Below are 26,969 nucleotides of genomic sequence, written 5' to 3' on the forward strand. Positions count from 1 at the left end.
ATAAAAGTCGTTTTTAGAAGCATTTCTCTGTGAGGCAGGGTGTCACTTGTCACTATGCCTCCTTTGGGGAGGAAACATTACACAGCTCTTTTTTAAAAAAACAAAATAAACCATTCAAAGCTTCCAGAGACCTTCAGTTTCATATGGACACCAAGAGTTACCAGGCTTTATGAGCAACGATGAAAGAATAACAAAACCAAGCTGGTAAGTGAGAGAGAGAGAGGGAGAGAGAGGGATACTTTTGATGTTCAAAACCAAGCTGATTATATTTTTATGAAGGGGATTTCTGCATTTGTGTTTGATTGATTCTTCTAAATAAACATGCAGTCAACATTTGGACACACAGTACTGACATGGAGCACTGGTATATGTAGACAGATAAATTGGTGTTAATCATTTGTCATAGCGCAAATCATTTGCAAGCCCTTCAGTACAGAGCTATTAAGGGCCCAGTCAGTGATTTTTTTGCAACTATATCAACATGAGGGATATCCACACATCTGTACAAGAAAGTTGGCAAACACATGATGCTCCAACGATTACAATATTCGTATGTGTATTAATCAGTGGGGATGGGCTACTATTTTGTTTACATTTGCATTCAATATGGGGCGCGTTCATAGTAGCGGACAGGATTACTTTCCCTGAATTATGACACACTGTCTTGCATCCTGGGGCCCTCAGGAGAGAAAAAAGAGGAGAGAGACTTGGTGCTTTAGACGCGCTTCCTCTAATTGTAACCATAATTACTCCCGACATCCAGTCTGCCATCACACGTCAGTCTCCACCCATACAAACTGATCAGGCAGAAAAGACACGAAAATACTTTTTTTTTTTTCCTGCAGGAAACGAGACTTGCATAGAAACTTGCAGAGAAAGATCTGACAGGCTCTTTTCCTCTGAGCTCCACAAAACAAGCGCACACACAGGGGCGCACACTTAAATCAGCGTCGGTAAATTTACTTCCTCTGATCCGCAATTAGTGAATGGAGAAATTGTGGTGTGTGTGCAGTCTGCTTCGTTCAGTGTGTGAGTTGTTCAGAATCACGAACACAAAGAAGTGTGTCGTAAACATAAGGAGATGCTGTTTCCAATTGCTGCCAAAACGTCCAGTTGCGCACCTTTTGTTCTAACATCTCCGCCGGTCAGAGACGCGCGCACACACACACTCAATTACACAAACATATCCTGGCGTTCATCAAGCAAAACACATCCATCACACCGATGTCGTCTGGTTTTATACAAAAAAAAAATCCAACTGCAAAACTGTGACCAGGACGATGCACAGTATCCTAACTGCAACACAACAGCCAACCCCTTATCTCAACATGCACAGGAGTGACCCGAAGGCGATGTCAGAAGCCCGTCACACAGTCACACCATGTTCCTGTGTTTGCCCTGGATGTGAGGTTAACCGGCTTCTACCAAAACACGTTTCCTGCAGTGTCCACTTAAAAAGAAGCAGCCTTGAACAACAATCTTACCTCTCTCCCCCTAAGGCGAGGATTTGGCTCAGGTAGGACTGGCACAGCTCAGTTGAATGTGTTGGCGAAGAGGCAGAAATAAGCTACTCCCGTGAATGCAGACGAGACATGAGCTGAAGAAAGTGAAGGAGAGCAGCAGCGCAGATGAAGATTTGAAACGGCGGAGTAGCGCAGCGCGGTACCGGCGGCGGAGTCTGTGTCTGACGCTGACATCAGGGGGGCTGCTTTCTTTAAGGTGGCTCCGCTCATTCGCACCAGCGCCACGGCACACGTCGAGGGCTTCTCGTCTGCTGGATTCAACCATCTACCAGCCAGAGTGGGAATATGATTAAATACTAAACAGAAAACTTCCCGTGGCTCGGGTGCGTTACGAGAGCTTCAGGGGGGGAGGGCTCTGAAAAGTCTCTGCTCAGAGGGAACCGTCCAAAAAAAAAAAAAAAAGAAAGAAAGAAAGAAAAGAAGAAGAAAAACTCTCAGGATGAAATCTGGCTCAAGGTTGACAGAGCACATCTCCTCTGCAACTCTTCGTCATCTTTGGCAATGCCGTGAAAACTTCAATAAAGCCCACAGCACGTCAAAAAGGCCAAAGGTTCGGAGTGCTTACTGTTCTTTAGACATCCCAAAATAATAATAAGATTTAATAATTAACAGTTCGACATGCAGAGGAGTGAAATCCATTAATCCATTAGTGACTCAACAGAAAATGTAAGAAGCTATGCTACACAAAATGCTCAAGCTTTGCTTTTTGTCTTTTCAGATGTTAAGATTTGTAGATTTTTTTGTTTTCTCATTATAAACCAAGCATCTCCACCATCTTTTGACATTTCACAGCCTTAAAAATGAATAGATTACTTGAAATATAGTCAATAGATTCATTTTTTAGGAAAATCATTAGTTGCAGACCTATGACAGTGACACTGCACTACTGTTTATTTTTTTTTCAGAATACCTGTGAGGGTCATTGAACTTTGAGAAACAGATCTTGAAGTGGCATAAATCTGGCCATGCCACATCTTTTGTGTTTCCTCCAAATGACATGGATATAAAAAAAATCTGGACAATATACAAACACAAGCACATCCAAAGCTACGTATCTGGTTTCATCTGGCATTATCAACAGTAACCAGGAAGAGACCAGGGGCCTATTAAACATCCAGATGGGTCCCTCAATTAAAGCAAAACACTGTTTTTTCAGATGGTAGAGCGACTGACCGCAATACAAAAGATTATCTATCCATATAGCAGGTTCTCAAGCAACTGATGCCACTTGGCAAAAAGTCAGGCTGACATTAAGACATAAGACCAAACTACTCACCCTGTAAACGGTGACGCGCTGCAGTATAATGTTAATAAAACACAACAGATTAATTTTATTTGCTTCTAAAGTAAAAGTCTTACACTTATTTATTTTCAGCAATGTGCAAGAGTCAGTTTTTGCAGATGGCAAGCTGTACAAGAATATTACACAAAAACAAAGAGTAAGCTTAAAAAAAAAAAATTATTTTGAATGTAGTCGCTTGTTTAAGGTTGGTGTGTTCATATTAAACCAAGAATGGCTAAGAGAAAATACTGAAAAAGAATCATTTCAACTTCTGCTTCTCTTATTTTTTTGTATCTTGTCAACATGAAGTATTTTTTTAGCTGCAATGTAAAAAAAATTAGGGGATATTTCTCACCGACCTCAAGGTGTGTTAAAATGATCCCCTTTCAGTTGGTTTTTGTTTTTTGTTTTTTTTAACTTTTGCAATAAACACACCATGTTCCTTGTTAAACATGTTTTCACTGTACTTCAACCTACCACCGACGTGCTTCTGGCAAACGTCCGCCAACGCAGTGTCAGTAAAAGACAAGACTATAAGTAAGAAAACAACATATAACACATATAAATCTATATACATACTCAGATCGCTTTCAAGTAGCTTGCTTGGAAGAGCGGAGGAGATGAAATATGTACAAGTCTTTTAAAAAATAAGTAAGATGCAAGTGGTTGTTTTTCCTCTCCACTGAGTTGAGCATCTACCTCTGCTGTGTGTACAGACTGTCGCCCTGCCCGTGGCCTGTTGTCAGCTGCCAGCCAATGTCGCTCTGAACAAACTGGGCCCGTTGCCAAGGTGGGGTATTGGGGGCACTGCCCGCCCTCTAACACCCCCCTTGACCTCCGAAAATTAATTTTCAAATAAAAATAAAAATGAGATAAATTAACAATTAGTACGTCTGCTGAAACATGTTTTAAGTTTTCAATGCTCTCGTTCATAGCTGCAACAATTAAGGTGGTGAGGGCGCTACCACAAACCGTCTGTCTTGTTACACCCCACTTTCCCAGTCCATGTCACCCACAAGATCCTTTCTTTTAATTAATGTGAGTGGAACAAGGGTTCTAGCTGGTTTCCTGAAATATAATGTGCTGTATTTGGTGTATTGATCTGTTATGGCAGGAAGGTTTGGACTGGATTCATACAGCCCCTCTAGCATGAAAGTAAATTTCAAATTTAGCTTTCGACCAGGAGCAGCACTTAAAGTGTGGTTTTCTCATGAGTTACGACTGTGCTGATTTCACCCAAACCATTTTCATACTGTCATATTGTTTTGTAGATGTAACGTCATATGCTGCTGTTCAGATTTGATTTACTATGATGCAAATGTAAGTAAGTGTTGGCCCAGTGGTAATGCTGTAGTTTTAGCTAAGTTAAACACGCACTGCATGAATAAATTAGTTTCTCAACAACTTCAAAAAAACATTTTGTGAATCTAGCATAAGGATCACAATGCAACTGGTGCAGTAGGGTCTAAAACATTTAAATGAAAAAAATTATCAATATATCCTTGAATTTCGTCCAACACTACTATTGAAATGAAATAGAAATATCAACAATATTTCATTTAATGCCCACTGTTTGTGGTGAGCAGTGAAAGGCAAAAAAAGAGCCTGTCTGTGGAAGTAAGTCAGGTGCCTGTGTGTGAAGTCTCTGGCTACCTGGCTATGGGGCTGGAACAATCTGTTTAAGGCCGTCGTATCCCTGACTGTACAGGTACTCCAGGTACCAGCTCCACGGTTTGGAATGCTGAAACACACACACACAGAAACACAGTCACATCGAAGACATCTGAGGATTTCAATGATCAAAGAAATGTCTCTCAATCTTTGAAATATGACTGATGTACATCAAACTACATTTGAAGTCTATGATAAATGCAAAAAAAAAAAACGGAGACGGAGACCCCTCATACCTTTATGGAATTGAGGTCCATGTCCTTTCTCCCTGGCCAACACTGATAAAGAGAGAACATTAATATTCATTGTCAGCCCACCCTGCTAAATCTCACAAGATCACTGCTGCATGTTGCGGTGGGACCAAACCAAAAAAAGGTACGTGTATTATTAAACATGATGAAAATCACGTCTCATGCAGCACCCATTAATAATAAAATGTCTTTCTGTATTAATGTATCGTCTATGAAAGATACATTAATACCACATTTGTCTCCTTGTCTTGCCTGTAAGTCTATTAACCAAACTGTATGGCCCAGCTGCATGCCGATAAATCAAGTGCCTCTTACAGCTTGAAAATAAGCACGAGCTTTGGAGCAGCTTTTGTTTAAAGGTACACAGAAGAAGATTTTTGTGGGGCTGCTGCAGGTTGGATTCTTCCCACTTATCTCTGTAAGACACCAATCAAGACATCCTTAATGATTCATACTCACCCTCTGGTGAAAGTCAACAGCGTAGCTCATGAAAGCAGGGTGGTGCACGAGGTCGAAACTCGTCCAGTATTGTGGTACATTGCTCTTGAGGAGCAGCTCCTCTCCCAGCTGTACACCCATGCCTGGCTGAAACATTTTGGAGTTCCACAGGCAGTTGACCATGACAACCAGGTACTGGTTGAACTCTCGAAATGTTTGCCGGCTGATGTGAAAGGCCTGCTGAAAAACAGGATCAGAGGGAACGACAGAATGAGGCGAAAGAAACGAAAGTAAGACAGAGTCCAACTAAACCGCTCAACAACCCAACACATCTTCAGAGTTTCACCTCTGATGTTTGTTGTGCTGATTAATTTGCATGCCTTTTACCCAGTCCATTTTTCTTAATAAAAAGTGCCACTGACATTTTCAGGGGAGCGTACTAGCTGCCTGACATGTACTTGTAAATTCATAGCTCGCAGTGGCAGCTGTATTAAAATCAACAACTTTTCAAGTCCTCATCTGAGAGGGTATTATGGGTAGGTAGATGCTTGTGGATTCTTAAAGAGCTGAACTGGGGTATGCTAAATTAATGAAAACTACCATAGTCAATCAAAAGTTGTACAAACAGGAGGTAATTTTTAAAAGAGAGCAGTAACTATAAACCAAAAACATAAATGCAATAGAAGAAATGCATTCGAAACATATGCCTGCCTCCTCTTCTCAAGTCAATAGCGAATATGAAAGGACACCCCTATTTGTTTTCAAATACTTAGTACAAGGGCCTAAAATGTATTCTTACAGTATCACTCCAATGGAAATCACAGCATGCTCCATTTACAGACATGTATAGCAAGAGTAAAGTGGTTTGTTTCTACCTCTGTGACTTTTTCTTGACTCTTGGCTGATGTCAGGTTCACCTTGTACCTGAACAAAAAAGAAACAGAGAAAGACCAGTGGCCTCTGTGATCATGAATTTCTGCAAAACAGTTTGTTCTCTATGGTCTGTCAAAAAATATCAAGCTATTACATTCCAATTTTCTTTTGCCATGGAATTTTTACACTTTGGTAAAAAATTATTTCATAACCCTGGGGTGCGGTCAATTAGCCAACACTGTAAGGATCTGTGTTATTAAAGCCTGGAGTTATAAATGATGCTTGAATTCTACATAAAGACTAGAAGAGGGTTTAAGTGTATTGCCTCTTACCCTTTCATTATCATAAATCATACATTAACATGTAAGTGAAATGAAGCCATTTGATTCCAGTTCTGTTCCCTCATCAAATATGCATAGGCATATGACATACTAAATTAAGGGTGTAGCTAACTTAGGCATCAAGATAAGTTTATGGCAGGCTGCAAAACAGAGATAAAGAGCCCTCACCTGTACATGATGTAGGCCAGTCGGTCCACGCTGACAGGGTCAGGGGAAAACAGGGCTGGGTAAAAAACTCCAGGTGGGGGCATCACCACGAGGGGGAGCCCATACTTCAGGAATGTGTCACACACCTGGGAGAGGAGAGACATACGTCGTAAATATCCCCAGAGAATCAAGAAAGAAAACTAGACACTCCAACATGGTGTAAATCACACTTCTAAAGCTTTTACTATGATTCTGCTTTGTTAAAAGTTGGTACACGCTGATCTATGTAGCTGTTCTTGACATGTTATCTTCCTATGCCATCTTCCTCTTTATGCAATTTTTTTTCCCAAATAAGGCTGGGAACTACTGTTCATGCTGTGCAGCAAATCTTTCCGCTGTTAAGATGTGTTCTGAGCAAGGAACAAGAACCTTTATATAAGCTGCTCCTTCTGACTGAAACATGCTTCAGTCGGACATAAAACTTTATGAGGAGTTGCCAAGCAACCAAAATTTGGGGAAACAGCAAATTGACATTTTCACATTTCAGTTTTGTGTTGATTAGTGAGCTTTAGAGGTTCTGGTAGGCAGATTCTGTTACCTTCAGACAGCACCAGGCTAACCACAGCCTCTATGCTAAGCTAAGTTAGCTGGCTTCTGACGGTAGCTCCACATTTAATGTACAGATGTGAGGCTGGTAGCAATCTTCTCATCTTAGACTTTTCCTTTTTCCATTTTCTATGAATTGGAAGCAAACCCGGTCAACCTGTCAGTGCTTCTAAAGTGTTCATTTGGTTGGAATATCATTAAGATATACTGTGATCATCAATGTTTTATGATTTTATTTATCCATTTTATGCATTTGTTAAGAAATTCTAATGCACTGCCTATCTGTGTTTATACTCCTTATGGTATTCAGTATTTATATTATCTTTATGCTCTTATCCATTTTGATTATTTTCATCTTGCTTTGTCAATTATTTTAAGTCTGTTTTGTACATTTTATAACATTTATGTTTCATGCTCTATGCACTGCAGTTAACTTGACCAGGAAACCCCTGAAAAGGAGATTTTTAATCTCAGAGAGGCCCTTGCATGGTTAAAGATCCCCTCCAGACATGTTTTAAGACTTTTCAAAATTCTCTGCTTTGAATAATTATGTGTGTCTGATATGGTTTTTCCAAAAAAAGTTAAATTACCATGGCTAAATAAATTCTGAAATCACATCAACTCCTACCTCTTCATTGAAAATCTGAGGATCTATAAACAAATAAAGCAAATACTGTTGGGACACAAGATGTCTCTTTCTTCACTTTAAAGCTGCTCAAACTAGCTCAAACTCTTTAATATTTAAGCTTAGCATAAATCTTTCCCCTTCAACAGACAGATGTGAAAACATCAACCTAGTGTCAAACTCTAAAAGTCATAAGGTCAAACATCCAAGAGAAGTAACAACAAGCAAAATACATGTTTGAGTTGAGGGTATCCGCTCATTTACCGTTTCATAAAAGTCCAGGATGAAACTGAGGAGGAGAGAGTGACAGCCTTCAAGCTGAAGGCCAACAGAGGCCAGCCGACCCACGAAGTGAACCAACTCCATCACTGAATCCTTGAACCCTGACAGAGTCATGTTTCTGGGACAGACAGCAGAACATAGCAGAGTCAGACACATACTCAAACCAGAGGACCAACACTCAAAACTGAAGCTAAATTCTAACACATGGATTATTACTCAGTGACTCAGTGTGATAGAAGAAGACTCCAAAACAGTCAAGGTGGCAGCTCACTACATTACAAAGGACAAATGCTGAAGCAAGACTGATGTGAAAAAGACAGCACAAATATACAATCAATTATTTCTATATTTACAAATATCAGAGGTGGGTTTGGAAATGGCAGGGAATAAAAATGGATCTCTCCACTTATTGAATCATTGTCACAGCTGAAGACTCAAAACTGATGAAGCCCAGGTATTTATTTAAACATAATTGACAATTCCACCCCTTAATTTGGACACCAGAAAACCATTTAACTTGATATCAGCGCTGGTTTTGTCCTCAAGCTAATTTCAATTAAAGGATTTGATGAATAAATGAGTTCAAAATATCAATACACACTTCTGGCTTAGCTTCAATGGCTGCTAGTGGATAATAGATGCCCTAAATGAGCACAATAAAGTTACTGTATTTACCAGTGTGCCCATTTCGCACTTCACAATTTGATAGTACAGCATAAAAAAGAGTCCAAAATGTTGCTAAAATTAATAGAACTGTTATATTGAACTAAAATGTCAAATGGGGCACCTGTAATGGGGAATGATTCTTTTTCATTACCTTAACCCGCAGTAAGTAAAACTGAGGCAACACCTCAAGAGTTTTATTACAACTGTAAGAACTGAGGTGTGAGAAGACATTTTTTGGCTTGAAAGTAAAAGCTTAAAGAGCCATAACCCTCATGCTCTCAAGTAAATTCACAGAGTGTTTCAGGTCTATTGCTTGTTTATGCTCAGGGCATAAACAAGTAGCAGAAAATAGTTGTGAGACTCACATGGAAGTGTGGCTGTTAAGGCTGATGTCCAAGTCGTCCTCCAGAGCATACACTGAGTGCCAGGTCAGCCACTTCAACAGCATATTGTTTAGACACTCTATCAGTCCACACTGCAGAGAGACACACACACGACAAGAGGAAGATCACTAAGTATACAGTAGTTCAAAAACTAAACTAATCAGAACCCACAATGAGTGCTTTAGAAATACTCTATTGCATCTGCTCTATTAACTTATAGCAGAAGGTTTTGTAATTCAAGTACAGGATCTGGAGCCAGCTCATTCTATTTGTGCTTCGGAGAGGAAGGCCTACCTTGAAAAACAGTGAGGATGTGAAGAAGAGCTGCATGAGGGGCTCAAACAGAAGCCGTCCGATTTCTAAAGTGGGGGGACAGAGAGTTACAATAGCTATTTAAATGCACCACAATCACATTTCCTACTATATGACACAATATCACAGGCCTTGTTCACAGAGGAACATAGCTTTTATTAGAGTGGAAAGAAAGGATGGGGGGGGAAGCAAAGGTTCAAAGAGACAGACAAAAAGAAAGAAAACCGAATGGGGAGGAGGAGATTGTCAATGACTGTGGTGGCTTGTGGAAGCAAAACTCACGGGAACTGGGGACAACCGGAATGTTGCTCAGCAAGCCAAGGATCTGTGGGCGGAGGAGGGAGCCGTCCCAGACACTGAGAAATTTGTAGAGGAAAGCCTCTGAGCTGGAAAACGCTTCCTGGTGGAGAAATGTGACAAATAAAAGACACTGTAAAATCACAGTCTGACTGTGGTTTTATAGCAGGTGTCAGCTAAGCATGTGGGTGCAGTGATACTGAGTGATGGGTGCGAGGTAGAGAGGTACTGTAGTTATCAGGGCTTGAGAGGTGAAGCTCACCTGGAGAAAGTGCTGTGTGGACAGCAACTTGTCCAAAAACTGCAGAGCTTCTTCTGAATTCTGGGAGGCTCCTCCATCGCTGCAGAACAAAAATTCTTAACAGAAATAGCAAAAAGGGTATTTAGTGAGAGAAAAAGTCAGGGGAATAAAAAAACAACAGAAGATTTCAGATGCATTGCATCTTCAAACAGTGAGACCCCCCCCCCCCCCCCAGTCTTTTTTAAACTCGTCTCTGAAAATACCTCTTTGATATGCCAACTAGGTAATGTGCTAGGGTTCAACTGAAGGTCAGTCTTGCTTTGGATGCATATTCCTCTTAGAAGATGTCACAGAAGATCCCCCCCCCCCCCCCCCCCCCCCCACACACACACACACACATACCTTCGTGAAGAGCGTAGCCTAGCCAGAAGTTGAGGCGTAGGAGGGCAGACTCATCCTGTACACAGTCCAGGTACTGCAGTGCCAGACTGGAGCCCAGCAGTGAGCCCATCTGAGCAGGCAGCTGGTGGAGGTAATGCAAAGAAACAGGAAACACATGCAAGAAAAGTATGATTGAGAGCCTAAAATAACAAAATAACCAGGAATACAAAGCAGCACAAACAAGCAATGGAAAAATAGAAATCATATTACCACATAACTTTGATCGCAAAATCAAATATAACATTATAAAAGGACACAAAAAGCTGATCTGTGAGATTGATTGCCCTGTATCAGATCAATCTGTTTACCTGCTGAAGAATAAGAATCAACTAATTCTTATGTCCTTGCTTTCACAGAGTGGGCAACCAATCCAATACTGAGCTAATTCTTCAGTATCCAGTAATCCCCATAATACCAGCAATGGGACATTTCCTCCATCATACTCTGTAGTTTATATAGTCTCTTATTGTGCATGAACAGCTGCCTCCCAATATGGATACTGTGTCAGGGTAATAAATAAACTAAACAAAGAAGAAGACAGATTGTGAATGGACACAGCTCAGCTCTTCAATAATTATAGAGCAACTGTATCATTAAACTGAGAAAGCACCATTCTGCTTTTGACAACAAGAGCGCAAGAGATGAGGGAAATAATCAATGATGCTTTGTCAATGCCTTTGTTGAATAGTTTTATGAGCGTGATTGACTGTACTCAGCTGTTCTAACACATGGCAAAGCAGAGCTTTTGTGGCTATAAAAACATCTGATGCCGTCCAAAATCCTTATTGCTCGTGTTGGTTTTGTGGGCAATGAAAGAGGTGAATTTATGTAGCATGACGCATAAAAGTCTGCAAACCATTTAAAATGACTTATATTAGTTTATCAGGTCACTGAATCAGCAGGGCAAATAGACGTTTATGGAGGGGGATATTCAAATGACCATTTGCTTTGTAACTTTGTCCAATGAATTACTCAGATACAACTCATCTCGGGTCTTTTGCTTTCATTGTTCATTTAGGATAGATAAACCACTGATGATATCTGTAAAAAGAGCAACAGCCTACTTAAAAACGAATGACAAGCACGGTGCTCATGAAACTGGTTTATGCTGTAATCTAATAAACAAATTATAGCCTCAGGCCACTTTTGCTGTGGTTTCTCTGGGACAAAGTTGTTTGTGGCCCAATACTACCCCATACTACAAAATTATAACAGTGACACAGCACCACCCAGTGGCTGTGAGGATATATCACAATTTAAAAGTACTGTGGTTACGCATACTAATGGCATAGCAAAATTGGCATACATTTTGTTCTGCTGCTTAAATAATGAATGATCCTCATGCTTAATGCTTTAAAGTTATTCCATTTGTAACCAGCCTAGGTGCGCTGGGGCTATGAGACTAGGAGCTGAACTGAGAAAGCTGAGATAGATGGGAGTAGAAAGAGTGAAAGACTAAGCAGAAGCAAGGCAGTAAAGGGGGCAGGGGCGGACCCAGTGTCAGCACCCCGTGGATGTAGAACTCAGAGATTTTTCCTGGGAGGTATCACCTCTATTCGGTGCATATTTTTCAGCAGCTGAGTGAAGGAGTGGAGCTGCACCAGGGGGACCACCTTTCTGCCCGAAGATGGCTCAGTCTGATCCTGTTTATTGACTAGGGAACTCAAAGCCGGCAATTCCATGTGGCAGTGTTTCTGAGAAATAAAGCACAGTAAAAAAAAAAGACAATAAATAAAAGCCAGACTGAAACTGAAAGGCTGAAATCATGAATAGATTAAATACAAAGACTATAAAGTAGGGCTGCAACTAATTACTGTTTTAATTATCAGTTGATCTCTTGATTATTATTTTTTTTATTAATTTGTTTGTTTTTGTGTGTAAAATATCAGAATTTGTCAAGAATGTCTATCTCATTCTGAATAGTTTCAGCTAGACTGTTTAAATCTGGTACTTGGCTAAAGACGCATAACTTAGTTGAGTAACTGATTACTCCATCAACAAAAAAATAATGGTTTCAGTCATTTTTCAAGTACAAATACCAAACTGATACGTGGCGTCTTCTGGCCATGCCACTCTCTGCAATCGTACTTTAACATTTCACACCATGAGTAAGCAGAGAGTGACGATAACAGTTTCACGCCTGGAGAAAACCTGCAGGGCCTACAGGTGAATGCAGGGGTGGAGGTGGGCCAGATGATGCTGATTGCTGGCATGGCATTGGCAAGAAGCAGCAGTAAATGTAGTGTAGCAGGAGTGATTGCAAACTCAGTAACCAGTGCACCTGAAAACTTAAAAAGACATCCATACCCTTTTCCTAGAACTGGTCTTATCTTTAACTGTGAAGGGCAGACTGGTGCTGGAGGCAATTTGGGAACCATTCCTCTTTTGGACAGCAATCAACACTGATTTCCAGGGGGCATTGTGGTTCCTAAACCCACTCTGTAAGTAAACAGAAAACATACAATTTTACTGATACTTTAGGGATGATGGTCATACGGTACTCTAACCGCAGAATGAGCATTAAGTGCATGTACAAACCCTCATTCGTGATGGAATGGAGAGAGTAACGAGTTCGGGGCAAAACACTTTGTATAGTGACAGCAGGTGCAGAAGGAACGGCTGCCTTCCCTGAGGAAACAAGAGCGAACATCAACACACTCAATATCGCACATCTTGTATTTGACATCTTCATTTTGATTGGTGTTTCCTAATAATTCAAAATACAACAATGACCAATGATGTAACTGTTTTCTTGGGAACAATAAAAAGAGTGTAAAAAAAAAAAAGATCCTGCAATTTGTCATTAAATTGATTTTCAAAGTTAGTAAGGAAATAATGTAGCAGCTTTGAGAAATGGCTCTTAGAGGACATCAGATCAGCAGGATGTTTACCAGCTTAGACTGTAGCTCCAGCAGCTTTCTGACTCTGAAGACTCGCACTACAATGAGAAAATGAATGAAGTGGTCAATAACACTCTGAAGTGATGAGAATACTAAAAAGAGGAAATAATGGAGTAAACAGAGAAAATTGGGGAAATGGCAGTAGAGCTGTGGATCATATTTCGGGAGTGAAAATGTTTGACTTACCACTTTCCTTTCTGGTCAAAAGGTACAACAGATGGCAGATGAAAGGACACTGAAAAAATGGGACAAAAAACAATGACTTCACATCTTAACAGTTGTTCAGTGGATCCCATATCACAACAGTGGGGAGGTCATTTCATTACATTGGTAAGGAGCCACTTGTTCATATGTACACTAACAACAAATCAAACAGTAGTGACAGTAAAAAACAAAAGCAGGTTCACAGAGCTGCCTGGATGATGTTGGGGATTAAAAGCCTGAATATATCAGGCCACTTTCAGTTTCAGATTTGAGGGGATTTTTGGTTTTAGCAGCACAGTTAAACAGATAACTCGGTAAACCTGCTTCTTGAAACAGGGCACCGGTTATGAGGCATTTTGCTCCTAAGTAGATTAACTGCAGCCAAACAGAACAATACAACATCTTTTATAATGTAACAATTATAGGCCTAAACAGCATAAATTCATTATCTATCTTTCCAGTCAGGCAGTAATTAACCTTTATTTATCACACCAAGTTTGTATCTTGAACAAGGCACAGCATCCATAAACAAAGAGACATTTGCACTTGTTTCAACAGCTTGTTTTAACAGCTCTGCATACAGATTTAAATCTAATTTAAATGACAAATAACTTTATTAAATCCTATATTTGTTACCCAAAACTGGTGTAAATGAATAGTCTATTTTACAAACTTGATTTGATGGCAACACATTTTACTAAACAGCTTTTTGCAGGAATACAAAGATGATCAGTAAACATACCAGATTTTCCTCTGTGACGAAGCTGAAGATGAAGCCGTAGATAGCTCGAAGTTGGTCCTTTGCGTCAATCGTGTCAAATATGGTCAACACCCACTTTATGAAAAGAATCTGAATATTCCACAAGCAGGTAAAGAGAAAAACTGATTAACTATCATACAATCTTGAATTGCAATGACAGAATACTAAATCACTAGCAGGTAAACACTCGCTCATCACTCATAAAACAAGAACACAGAGCAAAAGTCTTAAATCATGTCTCCTTGTTTAAAAACAGTTAATGATGTAAACTTAGTAATTAGAATAATGTAATTATTCTTTAAGGGTAATAATACACCTCCACCCACTAAAGTACCTGATAATTGCTCATGAACAGATGACAGATTAAAAGAAATCAAATCAAGATTTACTGCCCAACAACATGAAGTTAACAAAGTGACTACCCATTAAAATCCAATCTTAAAACTTTTATATTTATAAGTGTAAACAAATTTGATTGCACTTACTTGTGTGCTGATGGATATTTTGCCAACACTGAGCCAAACCACTGCTCGAACAACAGCCTCCTGTGGCACCACGGTCATAGGAATCAGACACTTCAGCACCCGAACACATGGACTACTCCCTACACAGAGAAATTCACAGAAACAAACTCAGTTAAAGGAAGCAAATGTTAGGACTGACAGAAAATGTGCCAAATGTCAAAAACATTGACATACGTTTTGCACAGATATTCCTACAATTCAAGGAAGAATAAAAGACAATTTTTGTGACGTGTTGTGAGACAACTGTGAGAAAAATGTGTGCTCCCATTACACTTATAAGACATAAAACCATATTTACAACAGAGTCAGTTTGAATTTATCTGTGTAGAGTTTGGTCCCTGCCTGCAGATTCCTGTGGGTTCCACCCACAGTTCAAAGACGGGCAGGTTAGGTGAATGTTCTTGGCATTAAATTGACTGAAATGTGATTAAAAGCGTGACAGTTGTTAGCCCTGTCATAAACTAATAATCTATTCAAGTTGCACACTTGCTTGGTGTGTAATGGTACAGACTCCAGCCCACCACAGCCCTGTGCAGGTCAAGAGCCAAGGAGGATGGATGGTATTATAGGTTTCACTAACATGAGTGGCCTACACAAACAGGCCAATTTCTTCTGCAAGAAATTCCACAATTACAGTCCAGAGGTGCTGCAAAATGAAAAGTCTTACCCATACGGAGGCTCATAGCAAACTCCAGCATAACAGAGATGGCCTCTGGAGGAAGTCCTTTACTGTAGGCCACCCTCTCCACCGCCACCAGGTTCCTCTCCAACTCATCGTTCCCATACACAGGAGTACCTGCTTCGACTACAGGAGGAAGAGGCAATGTCAACTGAGATAGTAATGTAAAAAAAAAAAAACACCAGTCACCATTAGCTCAAAAATATTAAGACCTTTGGAGATGATTATGTTCAGATTGTGGCCCTTATTGTGTGTGGACTCTGAGTCAGTCCACAGTTATCCAGAATACAACACAGTTCTTTACTGCTGCTATCCTGGAGGTTGCAAACATGAATGTTAAAACCATCAACATTAACCACACAGTCAAAGTCATTGTAGATGACAAACAGCAGTTCAGCAAAGTCATCAAAAAAATACACACAATATTTAGGTGACCTATAGATGTGTAACAATACAGCTCGACATGAGGAACACAGGCAAAGAGCAATATTTTCAAAGGAAGCAGACGTCAACTTGTTTTTGGAGTCTTGCTTCCCTCATAAAACTGGAGTTCAGGAGTTAACTTGCACTCTTATCTTGGTCTAATGTAATTTAGTTAAAAACATCAAATTAAATTTGTTCTAAACAATTCATTCAAAAATGATTTTCCTGGACCTGACGAGCTCTCCAAAAGAAAAGCAATACTTATGTTGTAAATATAAATTTAGCGTTTTGAAAGCATTCTTTGCCCATTTAAAGTTTTGTGTGAAAACGTGTTACACGGTCCTTTAGTCTCAGTACTATTTTAATATAAAGATTGTCTGTGCCTGTACATAATGCTACTGACATAAACATAGCTGTGTTTGGGACTGTATCATCCACTGATCTGAACGCTAACCTTTGTGAGTAACGTAGCCAGCATTAGCTAAATCTAAATCCAAGTTACAGCCTAAAACCAGTAAGAAAGTAACGTAAACTTAACGTTTAACGTTATACGGGTCATCCCGGCTTTTTGTAACGTATTCAGAATGGCTAGTAAACACCGTTAGCAACAGTAACGCCACCGTCTGCTATTGCCCCCCATGCTAGGTGTCTGGGCCACCTCCTACCGTCAGAAAAATACTTCACGGCCACGACAAACGGATCCTCCGCCTCGTTCTTCTTTCTCTCCTTTTCTGCGACTCTCAGACTTCTGTTGCTGCTCCGGCTCGACACAGACTGGTCGTTTAGAGACAATGAGTCTGAATCCGACGACCCCGACCGGTTTAGCTTTGCTGCCATTTCTACATTGCTAAAACTTAAAAACACTGTAGTCCACTCCGTCGTCGCCCATTCAAACAGAACTCAAATCCGCGCGACCGTTTGCTCTGCGCTTGCGCAGTATGGTACATCCGCTGAACTGCTTCCCGGGAGTTGTAGTCCGTCTGCCCTCAACTGCCTGCTGTCGATAGGACTACAAATCTGAAGAGGATGCGTATCCTAGTGGGCACAAATGTGGTGTTTCATGAGAGGACGCTACAACGCTACAACGTAGAAAGATGGTTAGAACTTAAAAAACTAAAAAACATAAAAACAGGATACTAATGCACCAGTCGACAAAAACTTGTGAAGGATTGGTGAGATATCTAAACAACTTTTTGAAGAAACTAGCTGACACTTGACAGCTGTTGGGTGTCTGCTCCTTTTTGACCATGGAATGTGTGTTTTGTTGTTTCGGATTGTAGTTTATATTTTGCGTAAAAATTGATGTTGTAACTGTACACACACTGGGACACTGGCTGTGAACATCATAAAGAAAAATGTTATAATCCAAACCCTACAAAACCAAATGGTCTGACAATGGTGGGCAAGGCAACTGGATGGATACTCTGTAAAAATGTACCTGTTGCTTTATCTACTTGTGTTTTCATGTTGGTCCAGGTGTTCTGCGAACAACACAATGACAATGAGCTGTCTTTGGCAGAGCAAAATACATCATTTTAAAGATAGGTTCATGCCCCCCTAACTTTCCCCCAATAAGCAGTAACTGTGACTGATCTCTAGTCTAGCAGGGGCAAAGGCACTCCATTTGGGTCTTGAGGGCAAAGGACATAACAGAAGGACCCTTGTGTCTGAGCTATGCTGTTTGTTCCCTCACCCCCAGTGTAACACCATGGATCTTTCCTGTCAGTCAAATTTTGCCATCAGAAATCATCTTACAGCAAAAAGTATATGAGAGAGAATCTTGACAATCTATCTTGACAAGGACGGACTGAATTTATAAAACAAGATTACAACACAAAAATCCAAGCAAAATCCATGCAAGAGTGGGGATAAACAAACAATATTTGGTCAGTCTTACCTCCAATTCTTTTATTTTAAGTATATCATTTACAGAAATATTGTGAATCTCAAAACTGACAGCATTTTCAACTGAGTTTTCATCCCGAAAGCAAAACTGTCATAGGAATGATTTTCATATCTTCAGAGAGAAAAAAATAAAACCAAATGGATGAGCAGAACCTTTAAGAGACAGTGAATAAGGTTAAGACTCCAACTCTGAATTACAAAAGGTAAAATTCAGTTTTTAACAGACAAAAAGACTTTTTTTTTTTTGACTTGGTTATGTTCTGCTGTACAAGCTAGCAGCAGACACCTGAGGCAGCACCTGCTGTCCTTCCCAGCTAAACAACTTCACTGTGATAACTGAAACGAAAGGAGAAAGGCGTTTCAGCTTAATTTACTTCGGAAGAAAGGATTTCATGCGCACGTCTAAAAAAAAATCTACTCAGATGAAAAATGAATGAGGATTTATATATTTTTTCTTTTCAAAATAGCTTTCTGGTAACACCAAAATAAGATGTGGATATGTAATACTAGCTGATGTACAATTAGTACAAAATTCTTTCAACAGTGCTCCTTTTGGTTTATGTTATATTGTCTTGACCAAATGAAACATGCTTGTACTACGGAAATTCATGATTATCAGTCTCTCCTACCTACAGTATAAAAACAAATTAGAAAAACAAGCTACAAAGATTCTTTCATGAAAAACAGCATTCTCAAATCAACTTGTAACATAAATGAAATTCATTAAAAACAAAAACACAAACACATTTCACACAGCGTAGAGCTGAAATAAATAGGGAAAATGGATTGACTATTGTGACAATGAGCTGAGCTTATCAGCATTTCCACAGGTACGACTGTCCACGGTTATGTAGAGGATGTAGATGTAGAGGATCAGGAGTGCTCCGTTTCACATTAAGAGTGCAGAGGAGTGGGTGAGGGTAATCAATCAGCCAGCTGGATGGGACATGGGATAGTGTGAGGGCTTTTATTACTGGGAGTGACTGTTTCCTTCAAAATTTGAATTACTACAATCCATAGAGGCGCACCAGGTTTCCTTTGCTAGGACTTGGACCACAGTAGAAGAGGGCCTTAAGACTGCTTGACCTTGTTCTTTTCCTGGTCATTCATGTACTGTTCCTCTCTGCTGTCCTCTCTCTCCGGCCGGTCATCACTCTGGCGGGCAATAAGCAGTCGACAGGTGAGTAGAATACCGAAGACTAGAGCGTGGGCGTACCGTTTCAGTGGGTCTCCTACTAGCTGGTGGAAGAACAGGACAGCCAGCATGACCAGCAGAAGCAAGAAGTTGGCTACGTCCTTCGGCCTTCCCGGGACGAGGGTGAGCACCACACCGCAGCCCACCTCCAGAGAGCCAATGATCTTACGGAGCAGGACTGAGCTGATCCCAATCTTTTTCAGGCCCGGCAGCGCCTTGGCGTAACTCTTGTATGCTCTTTTCTGCAAGAAAAACAGTAGAGACATCTTTTTAAATACCCCCAACACTCAACTAAAGTCATACAAACACACATGGGTATCTTTTAGGGGGGTCATTTAAGGAACATGTAAGGTCACCATTCTGAAGTCCAGTATTTCACATTCAGATGCTTTTATTTCATGTCTATGGCAGCAAAATTAACCTTAGTAGCCTATTGCTCCCTTGCTAAATAAAGACAAACATATACGTTAAGGAAATAAACTCTTTGCGTGTTATTTAGGGCTTTGCAGGCCAGCTATCATCTCCCACTCAGGACATTTCAACATCAGCAGGTGCATCTCTCAGAATTTGCTCGAATGCGCCGCCATTGCTCTTCAGCTGTTAAGTTGCTCTTCATGTTAACCGAGAAGCTCTGCAGCTACAACACATTTAATGAGCGACGGAGAGGCGACTGTAGCTTACACATCTGCGACATTAATCCGACATATGTTTGCATCTTTAAGCTAAATTGCAGCATGTGTTGAGAAAATGAGATGCATTTGGTCATTCATTATTCATTGATGTTTCAGCGTTGACGAGCTACCGGCGGACACAATTCGGGGGTTTTTTTATGGATCCACACCGATTCGTGTTACCTGTGTTACACATTTTTAGGTTTATGTTAAAACATACAGGCCTAACCTGTGTACCGACCCTGTTAGTGTAGGCGATTCAGCGGCTCTTAACGTTTTCAGATACGGGGTAATCCACCGGGAAAATAAAGCTTCAAACAGGCAGATTAGGAGAGCGAGTCGGTATCTGAGCCGTTCATTTTCCGTATCTTTTCCTATTTAGGTCAGCATCTCCACACGTTATTCGAGCCTCAGAGCCTCTCTCGTCTGCAGCCCAACACAGAACAATGGCCTTTACCCCCCCAACCACACACACACACAGTTTACCGTTAAGATTTACTTACCATTTCACTGTACGCATCTTTGCTTAGCCTCGGGGTGAGCTTAATGGTGCCCATAAACACGAAAAATAAACCCAGAGCAAAAGAGAGAGCCACAATAGTTACTGTCCTTGGTGAGGCCATCTTCCCGTACCGTGCATGCAGCCAAACACTTCCCACTGAACTGAATGAAAGTCGAACGGTTTCCCGGCTAAGATGCACCAGTGGGATGGGCTTTTGGATGAGCCACAAAAAAAAAAAAAAAATGGCGACGACCCCTCTCTGCGCCGCATCCAGCAGCATCCTGACAGGAGCTCATCCACAGCTCCACTTCACCCATCAATAACCCGAACTAGGGGATGGTAGTAGGTTGTTTTTATCTTCTGTGACTACAATAAATCCCTAAACTCTCAAGGGGGAGGGGGCGTAACCACAGGGGCCCGACAGCTGGAGACTCACTCTGTGTACAGCTTGTTTGATAATACACACCACTAAAGCACAGTATGAACTTACTTAAGTACTAATGCAACTGTTTAAAAAAAAAAAGTGTCAGAAGTAAAATTCATTCATTAAAAACGTTAAATATAAAAGTATAAAGTACTTAAATTATTAGAAGTAAGGGACTTTACTGTTAAATGAGGTGGAGCTAGTGTATGATTATCTTACGTGAGGAAATTATTATTTTTATAATGGATTAATCTCCTGATTATTTTCCTGATTGATCAGTGAATACACTCTGTGTTGCATAATTCTAGATGTGTTTAATCAAATTACAGATTCACAGGTGGTGCTCTCGCAGCCACCCAGCCCCATTTGCTTCAGAGTCTCAGAAGGAAGTTGATTTGGCCATGGAGGCTTTTCTTTTGTCTACACAAAAAAAAAAAAAAAAAAACCCACAGACATTATGTTTATCTTCAGTCAGTTCTTGTCATTGCTAAGGTCTTAGACAGTAAAATCAATACTGATGAAAATCCAAAATCCCTCTGCCAAATCAAAGAAGATGTAGCAGTAAATACCCATCTGGTTAAATAAAGAGATTTTCCAGATATAGGCAATATTGTGGATTGTGAAAGACGGTCAAGACGAATGAAAGGCTGCCATGAAGGGGCTCAGGTCTGAGAGAACCCAGAAACCAGAACCCATTTTATCTGAGTATAAATGCAGGTAAACCGTCTTGTTCTTCATCTGTTACATAATCTGTTAAATGTTTAAATCTAAATCACCTACAGCACAACTACTTTGTTTGCTGTTATAGCAATACCCCCTGCTGCTGTAATGTAAACACGTAATATGTGACATGCAAGTAGTGACAAAATGTTTATTATACAATTTCATAGATCTGTTCATCACTTCAACAATGTCCCCTTGCTCAGTGCACAGTTCAATGCTGGAAAATTGTTCAAATCATTTAAAAAAAGGATTCAGTTCAAAAATCATATTTCCCTTACAATCAAAACTGCATAGATTTATACAGACAAAATCTCCTTTAACACTTTGGCCAAACACACACATTCATTTTAGTTTAGCTTTTGAAAAATTATATATTAATGTTATTTTTCTGTGATTACGTGTTTATGTAGACCTGCCCTTCACTACTCCTTGGAATTTGCAGTTTCACTCCAAAGGTTCAGGATCAGGCCTGAAATTATAGTCTATAGAAAGTCATAAAGACATAGCAGTCAGAATCTGCATCTTTACCCTGGTGAGAAGAAGGGTGAGAGAGTTTTTGAAGTGATGTAGTGTGTTGTATACTACTGCTGTGGACCACATCCTCACACTCAGCTGGCAGGACACAACCAGGACTCACTCTCACTGTCCCTGATCCTGACGTTCCTTCAGAGCCAGTATTGCTTTTCGGTAAAGATCTATCAGGAGACAGGGTCAGCTTTTTAAACAAAAGTCTGGATTTCATCATTTTTAGAGTCCAAAGTGTTATTGTATTTGATTGGTGGATGGAAGAAGAGGATGAGGCTCACCAAAGGTCGCAGAAAGATCCACAGGTTGAGAGTAAGCTTCAGGCATCTCTTCTGTGTTGATTTTGTTCTTCCTTTTTACTTTCACAACTTTCTTCTTCTTCTTCTTTTCCCCTGCAGCTAGACATAAAGTAAAACAAATATTAGATTTCCATTCTTAAACAGCTAATAACCGAAAAACACAGGCAATTAATAACTAATTACAACCTTTCAGTGGCTTCTCATCATTGTCCAGTGATTCTGACTTGTTCAGACTCTCTTCTTTCACCTTTGTTTTGCGTTTCAGTTTTCCTTTTTTGGGTGGGATCAGGGCACTGCTGGCTTTCTCTCTATGACCAGAATTTTCCTGCTCTCCTTCATTACCGTCACCCTCTTCTTCCTCTTCCTCCTGTTCATTTGCCTCTTCCTGATCTTCTTCACCCTCCTTGACCTTGACTGGCTTGTTCTTTTTCTTTGTCTTCAACTTCTTTTTTAGTGTGGACTCCTGGGAAGAGACATATGAGTTTAAGTCACCATTTATTTATGTATTGTAGCATTTATATCACGTAGTTACAGAGGACTGTACAATTATGACAACCAAAACAGAAAATCAGATCCAGCTTCTCTATGACTTCAAACTGAAAATCTCTGGGTTTTCGACTGGGAAACCAGGATGGACACTATTTTCTGACATTTTATAGACCAAGTGACTAATCAGTTAATCAAGAAAATAATCATCAGAGTAATCCATAATTAAAAATAATAATTAGTTTCAGCCTCAGTAAGATGAGTAAATTTATACCAGCAAGTTATCGTAGTGAAGCAATAATGTTAAAAAGATGTTTTCCTGACCTTCTGCAGCATGTTTCGAATGGGTTGCAGTTTTCCTTCACGCTTGGTCTTTTTCTCCTTGTCTTTAGGCCGATGAACCTGGCGAAGATCTGACTTGCTGGATCGGATTCTGAGGTTAGAAGATATTTAAACATAAAAGGTCAGCATGTAGCTCTAAATTTTGTTTAGCAAAAGTTTATTCTGACCAGTACAGTATGTGAGCTGTGACTTTGTCTGAATATAAAGGCTTTTCCTACCGTTCCACTTTGGTTTTTCTGCGGACTTTCTCTGTTTTTCCATTCCTCTCCCTCTCTCTTGGCTCCAGAGCTCTCTTGTTGTCCTGGGCTACACGGGTGCACAGCTCAGGATAATCCAGACAAACAGCACGCAGCAGCCAGCGAAGACCTCGTAGAGTCTTTCTGTCCGACCATCGTCTCAGGTCCATTAAGGCTGAACAAGGCTCCTTAGAGGGAAAGGAAAAAAGTCAGTTTGTCTGCATGTCTAAAATATCTGTCTATTCGCATCTCTATAGTTATGTGCTTCTCTGGCAGGAGGTTTGCCTGCCTTACATACTCTAAGTACATGCATTAGTGAATTTTAGAGCAGTACTTACAATATGGCACAGAGAGCGGCTCTGGTTGACCAGCTTCTCAAGAGACAGAATTTCAATCAGTTCACTTCCCAGCAAAGCGTTCATTTTGTCTTGTTTGTTTGCCAACCTGAAACAAACAAGTTTCAGCACAGGTCTGAGTGACTTGCAGCTATCTCTGTATTTTTCCTCATCAGCCACCAGAGAGCACTGTTTGCACTGCACGGAAAGTTAGATCACATTTAAAATGCAAACATAAAGTTGATTATATTTACACTAATATTGGTTTTCCTGCCACTCTTGGTTGTTTCAGCAGGTCAGCCAGAACCTCCTTGACCTCCTTTATCCTCTGCCTGTCACCAGAGTCCACCACAAAGATGATCCCATGGGCTTCCCCGTAGAGCTCCCTCCAGCCTCCTCTCGACTCTGCTGATCCTCCTACATCCAGCAGGGTGACCAGGTAGTTCTCCACTCTCAGCTCATTTCGTACGCAGCCATGGGTGGGTCCTGCTTCCACACCATGGGGGACTGAAGACATGAAGTAAAATACAGGTTGACTATTTGTCATATGTTCATTATATGCCGTTAAATCAGTTTTAAAGTGACTGTTTATTTACCTCTTAACATCCCTCTGATAGAAGAAGTTTTTCCTGCTTTGTCAAGACCGACCACAAGAATGGTCACTCTCCTGCAGAGAAGTATATACAGTACAGAATTAACATATAGCTTTACACTGTAACGGCTCTGCCATTAAGTGTATTTTAAAGATGCCTGTAATGTTTGACCTTTTATTAAACCCATTTTTTATTATTTTGGATGACAGAAGTTTGGCATAACACAACCCTGTCATTGATTGCATTCTTTTTTCAGACTTATACATTTCAATTAGTATTTTTCAAGATTCTTGTTTTTATTTATTTGTTGTTGTTTTTTTTCTTTTTACTTTTTTTACCTGATTGGCTCCTGTATTTTGGAGACCCAGGTGCAGCAGTTGCTCATCAAGTTGAACATGTTTACTTGAGGTGAACAAGGTGAGCACAGAGGCCACCATCTTCTCTGGAACTGGTACCTGCAAACAGACGGTCAACCTTAGTATGACTCACTCACAAACACACACAGAGGCAGACACAAACATGCTTTGTGACTGTCTCATGTGGGCTTAGGAAACTTTTACAGATGGTCAGACATCCAGGCAATGCTTTGACTGCCAAGTGTCTCTCTCGACCTCCCCAGAATCTAAAATTAGCTCTAGTCGTGCATTCTACAGCTCATTTTAATTTCAAAGTTTATTTTATCCAGTTTCTAGGATTAATAATCAGTCAGAACAAAAAAGAGAAAAAGAAGTTCTCAGCAGCCAATAATAAGGACCACAAAAATGTTTTCAGTTGTACTACTATGAAAAATATTTCCTTGGATTTTTCTCAATAACCCTTTTTGACATCAGCAATACAATCTGATAATGCGGGAGCCCAGTAAAAGCTTTCTTCCATGTCATGGGAACTATGAGTCGCCCTCTCAAATCTTGTAATAAACACGCAGCAGGTGTGTATGTGAGGTAGTCAGGCCATGCACTAAAAAAAAATCAGCAGGTCTTTCTATCCAGTGCATCTGTTCGGGCTCCATAATCTGATGAAGCCAGTTTAGATTGGCCCACTTTTACAGTGCTGTTAACAAGCTGGCCCATATTTGTTTTGGCTGTAAATGACAGTGAGGTTATGACCTTTCCTGCTATGGCATAAGTATGGAGGTTTTCCATGTTTATCCATTTGCAGCATTTAAGACAATTCAAAGAAAAACAGTCTCAATATCATCAATTATCAGTGTTTTTAAAACACAATATCACCTGTTCAAAGGACTGGATGTTCAATTTTTATGTGGTGTGAAGGAAGAAGGTAGCTTGATGCGTTTTCTCTTTTAAGGAGATTCTAAAATGGTCATTAAATGTAAGTTCAAAATAAATGAACAAACATTATCATTGCAGTACAAACTATCCCAATTAATTCACTTTTTTTTTATCACTTTAAGCATTTTTTGATACTGTTTACTAACTTGATTTGTGAGAAACCGTTTTTTGTAGTTTTGGTCCATAGTTAGTAAACACACATAAAAACTAAATTTTATGCTAGTGAGCTAAGAAGGAATAAATAAATTGAGAAACTGAAATATTAAGCTCTAAGAATACCAAGTAAAGTTGTATAATGGTCTAAGTTACAATCAAATCCCAATAAATAATAATACTGGTCATGAAAAACCTGTTGATTTAAACAGTATGTACAGTAGAATACTTTGTGTTTATCACAAATAGAAATCAACTATTTTATTAGTATATCTGTAATAATTTCTAACAAGTACTGCAAATAACAGCATTCCAGTCTAAATTCTCAGAAACAACAAGTGAAGGATACACGTGCAGTAAAATGCCGTGAGTCAGTGGATTAAATCAAAGCATTTTAAATTCAGTGCGCAATAAATGACTGATACCACTGACTGACTAAATTATGTGTTAAAGGTGCAAAATTTGCAAATTCAAGGAATACTTACAGAAGTAAGTTTATGTCCATGCATTTGTTTGGGTGCTCGTCTCTACTAACATCTTGAACCCAATAGCTACAAAACTAATCAGGCTCACACTAAGCCTTTGGTCACCCCATGTGGGAGGTGCAACCTGGGAAATGTTGTACTGGTATTTCAGCCAATCCCAGACTCCCCTGAGCCAGTCGCTGATCCCATTGGACGGCGTAGTTCTTCTTTAACTAGACCAAACAAAGGCGAATATATCCGTAGAGAACTAAATGTGTCTTGTGGTGTGATCTGTGACGTGTGATGATCTCCTTTTCCTGTTGAAGTCTGAGAGTGGTAGCATGCAGAGCGTCTCGACAGATTTATGCTGTCACTCAGGGTGATAATGACATCATAACTAAGATGGTGGCCAGGTGGTGTCACACTACAATGTACGTGTGATGAGTGTACAGGTATGACTGGAATTAAAGCTTACTAGAGACCTATTTTTTCTTCTGAGGTACATTATAATTGGATTAGATGTGACGTGGGGATAATTTCACAAATAACAATGTCCACATTATTTAGCATGGATAATAGAAAGAAAAGGATTATTTTTGGCATTTCAAGACATTTCAGAGTGCTATACAGAAAAGATGACTGACATGAAAACTTTGTCATAGAAAAATAATATAAATGAAAACTATAATCATCTGACTGGAAATATAACTAATTTTGAGTCAACTTTAACATTTACAACTCTGTTCAATTATGATGAATTCAATTTAGTTTTACTTATCCACATGAGGGCAATGGTATACACCAGCTCACCACTTCAATACACACTCAATGGATAGGAAAAGAAAGGAAAAACAAACAATCACAAAACTTTAAGCTTAAACAGTTGTGTGGAACCAGGAATTCATAACTTAATAAATATCTAAAAATACGAGTAAAGAGGCTGTGCAGAAGCAGAGAA

At 39.9% G+C, this 26,969-nt stretch overlaps 3 protein-coding genes across 5 annotated transcripts; all 3 read right to left on the minus strand.

The window, feature by feature from the left end:
• Positions 1-2,428: 2,428 nt before the first annotated feature.
• Positions 2,429-16,762, minus strand: cenpi (centromere protein I). Of its 3 annotated transcripts, XM_041047442.1 has the most exons (21): positions 16,535-16,762; positions 15,435-15,572; positions 14,729-14,847; positions 14,226-14,333; positions 13,466-13,514; positions 13,271-13,317; positions 12,918-13,007; positions 12,687-12,818; positions 11,930-12,073; positions 10,341-10,461; positions 9,960-10,054; positions 9,683-9,800; positions 9,383-9,447; positions 9,071-9,180; positions 8,022-8,157; positions 6,548-6,672; positions 6,041-6,089; positions 5,187-5,405; positions 4,713-4,754; positions 4,478-4,546; positions 2,429-3,578 (listed from the first exon to the last, which is right to left on the minus strand). In XM_041047442.1, the coding sequence occupies exons 1-21, from the start codon at positions 16,704-16,706 to the stop codon at positions 3,501-3,503; spliced, it is 2,226 nt and encodes a 741-aa protein (XP_040903376.1). In that variant the 5' UTR covers positions 16,707-16,762; the 3' UTR covers positions 2,429-3,500. The 3 variants fall into 3 exon arrangements, with proteins under 3 accessions (XP_040903376.1, XP_040903374.1, XP_040903373.1); XM_041047440.1 differs by having other exon boundaries at positions 2,429-4,546; positions 5,187-5,402; XM_041047439.1 differs by having other exon boundaries at positions 2,429-4,546.
• A 1,206-nt stretch (positions 16,763-17,968) lies between these two features.
• Positions 17,969-20,272, minus strand: tmem35 (transmembrane protein 35). Its single transcript, XM_041048353.1, has 2 exons — positions 20,144-20,272; positions 17,969-19,211 (listed from the first exon to the last, which is right to left on the minus strand). Exons 1-2 carry the CDS (start codon positions 20,261-20,263, stop codon positions 18,846-18,848), a joined length of 486 nt encoding a protein of 161 aa, XP_040904287.1. The 5' UTR covers positions 20,264-20,272; the 3' UTR covers positions 17,969-18,845.
• Positions 20,273-21,826: 1,554 nt separating this feature from the next.
• arl13a (ADP-ribosylation factor-like 13A) lies at positions 21,827-26,052 on the minus strand. Its single transcript, XM_041048427.1, has 10 exons — positions 26,033-26,052; positions 24,444-24,560; positions 24,109-24,179; positions 23,767-24,019; positions 23,516-23,621; positions 23,160-23,365; positions 22,924-23,032; positions 22,300-22,576; positions 22,096-22,212; positions 21,827-21,984 (listed from the first exon to the last, which is right to left on the minus strand). Exons 1-10 carry the CDS (start codon positions 26,050-26,052, stop codon positions 21,929-21,931), a joined length of 1,332 nt encoding a protein of 443 aa, XP_040904361.1. The 3' UTR covers positions 21,827-21,928.
• Between the last annotated feature and the right edge of the window lie 917 nt (positions 26,053-26,969).

Source organism: Toxotes jaculatrix, chromosome 10 (genome assembly GCF_017976425.1).
Source record: "Toxotes jaculatrix isolate fToxJac2 chromosome 10, fToxJac2.pri, whole genome shotgun sequence".
In the NCBI taxonomy this organism is placed as follows: Eukaryota; Metazoa; Chordata; class Actinopteri; family Toxotidae; genus Toxotes; species Toxotes jaculatrix.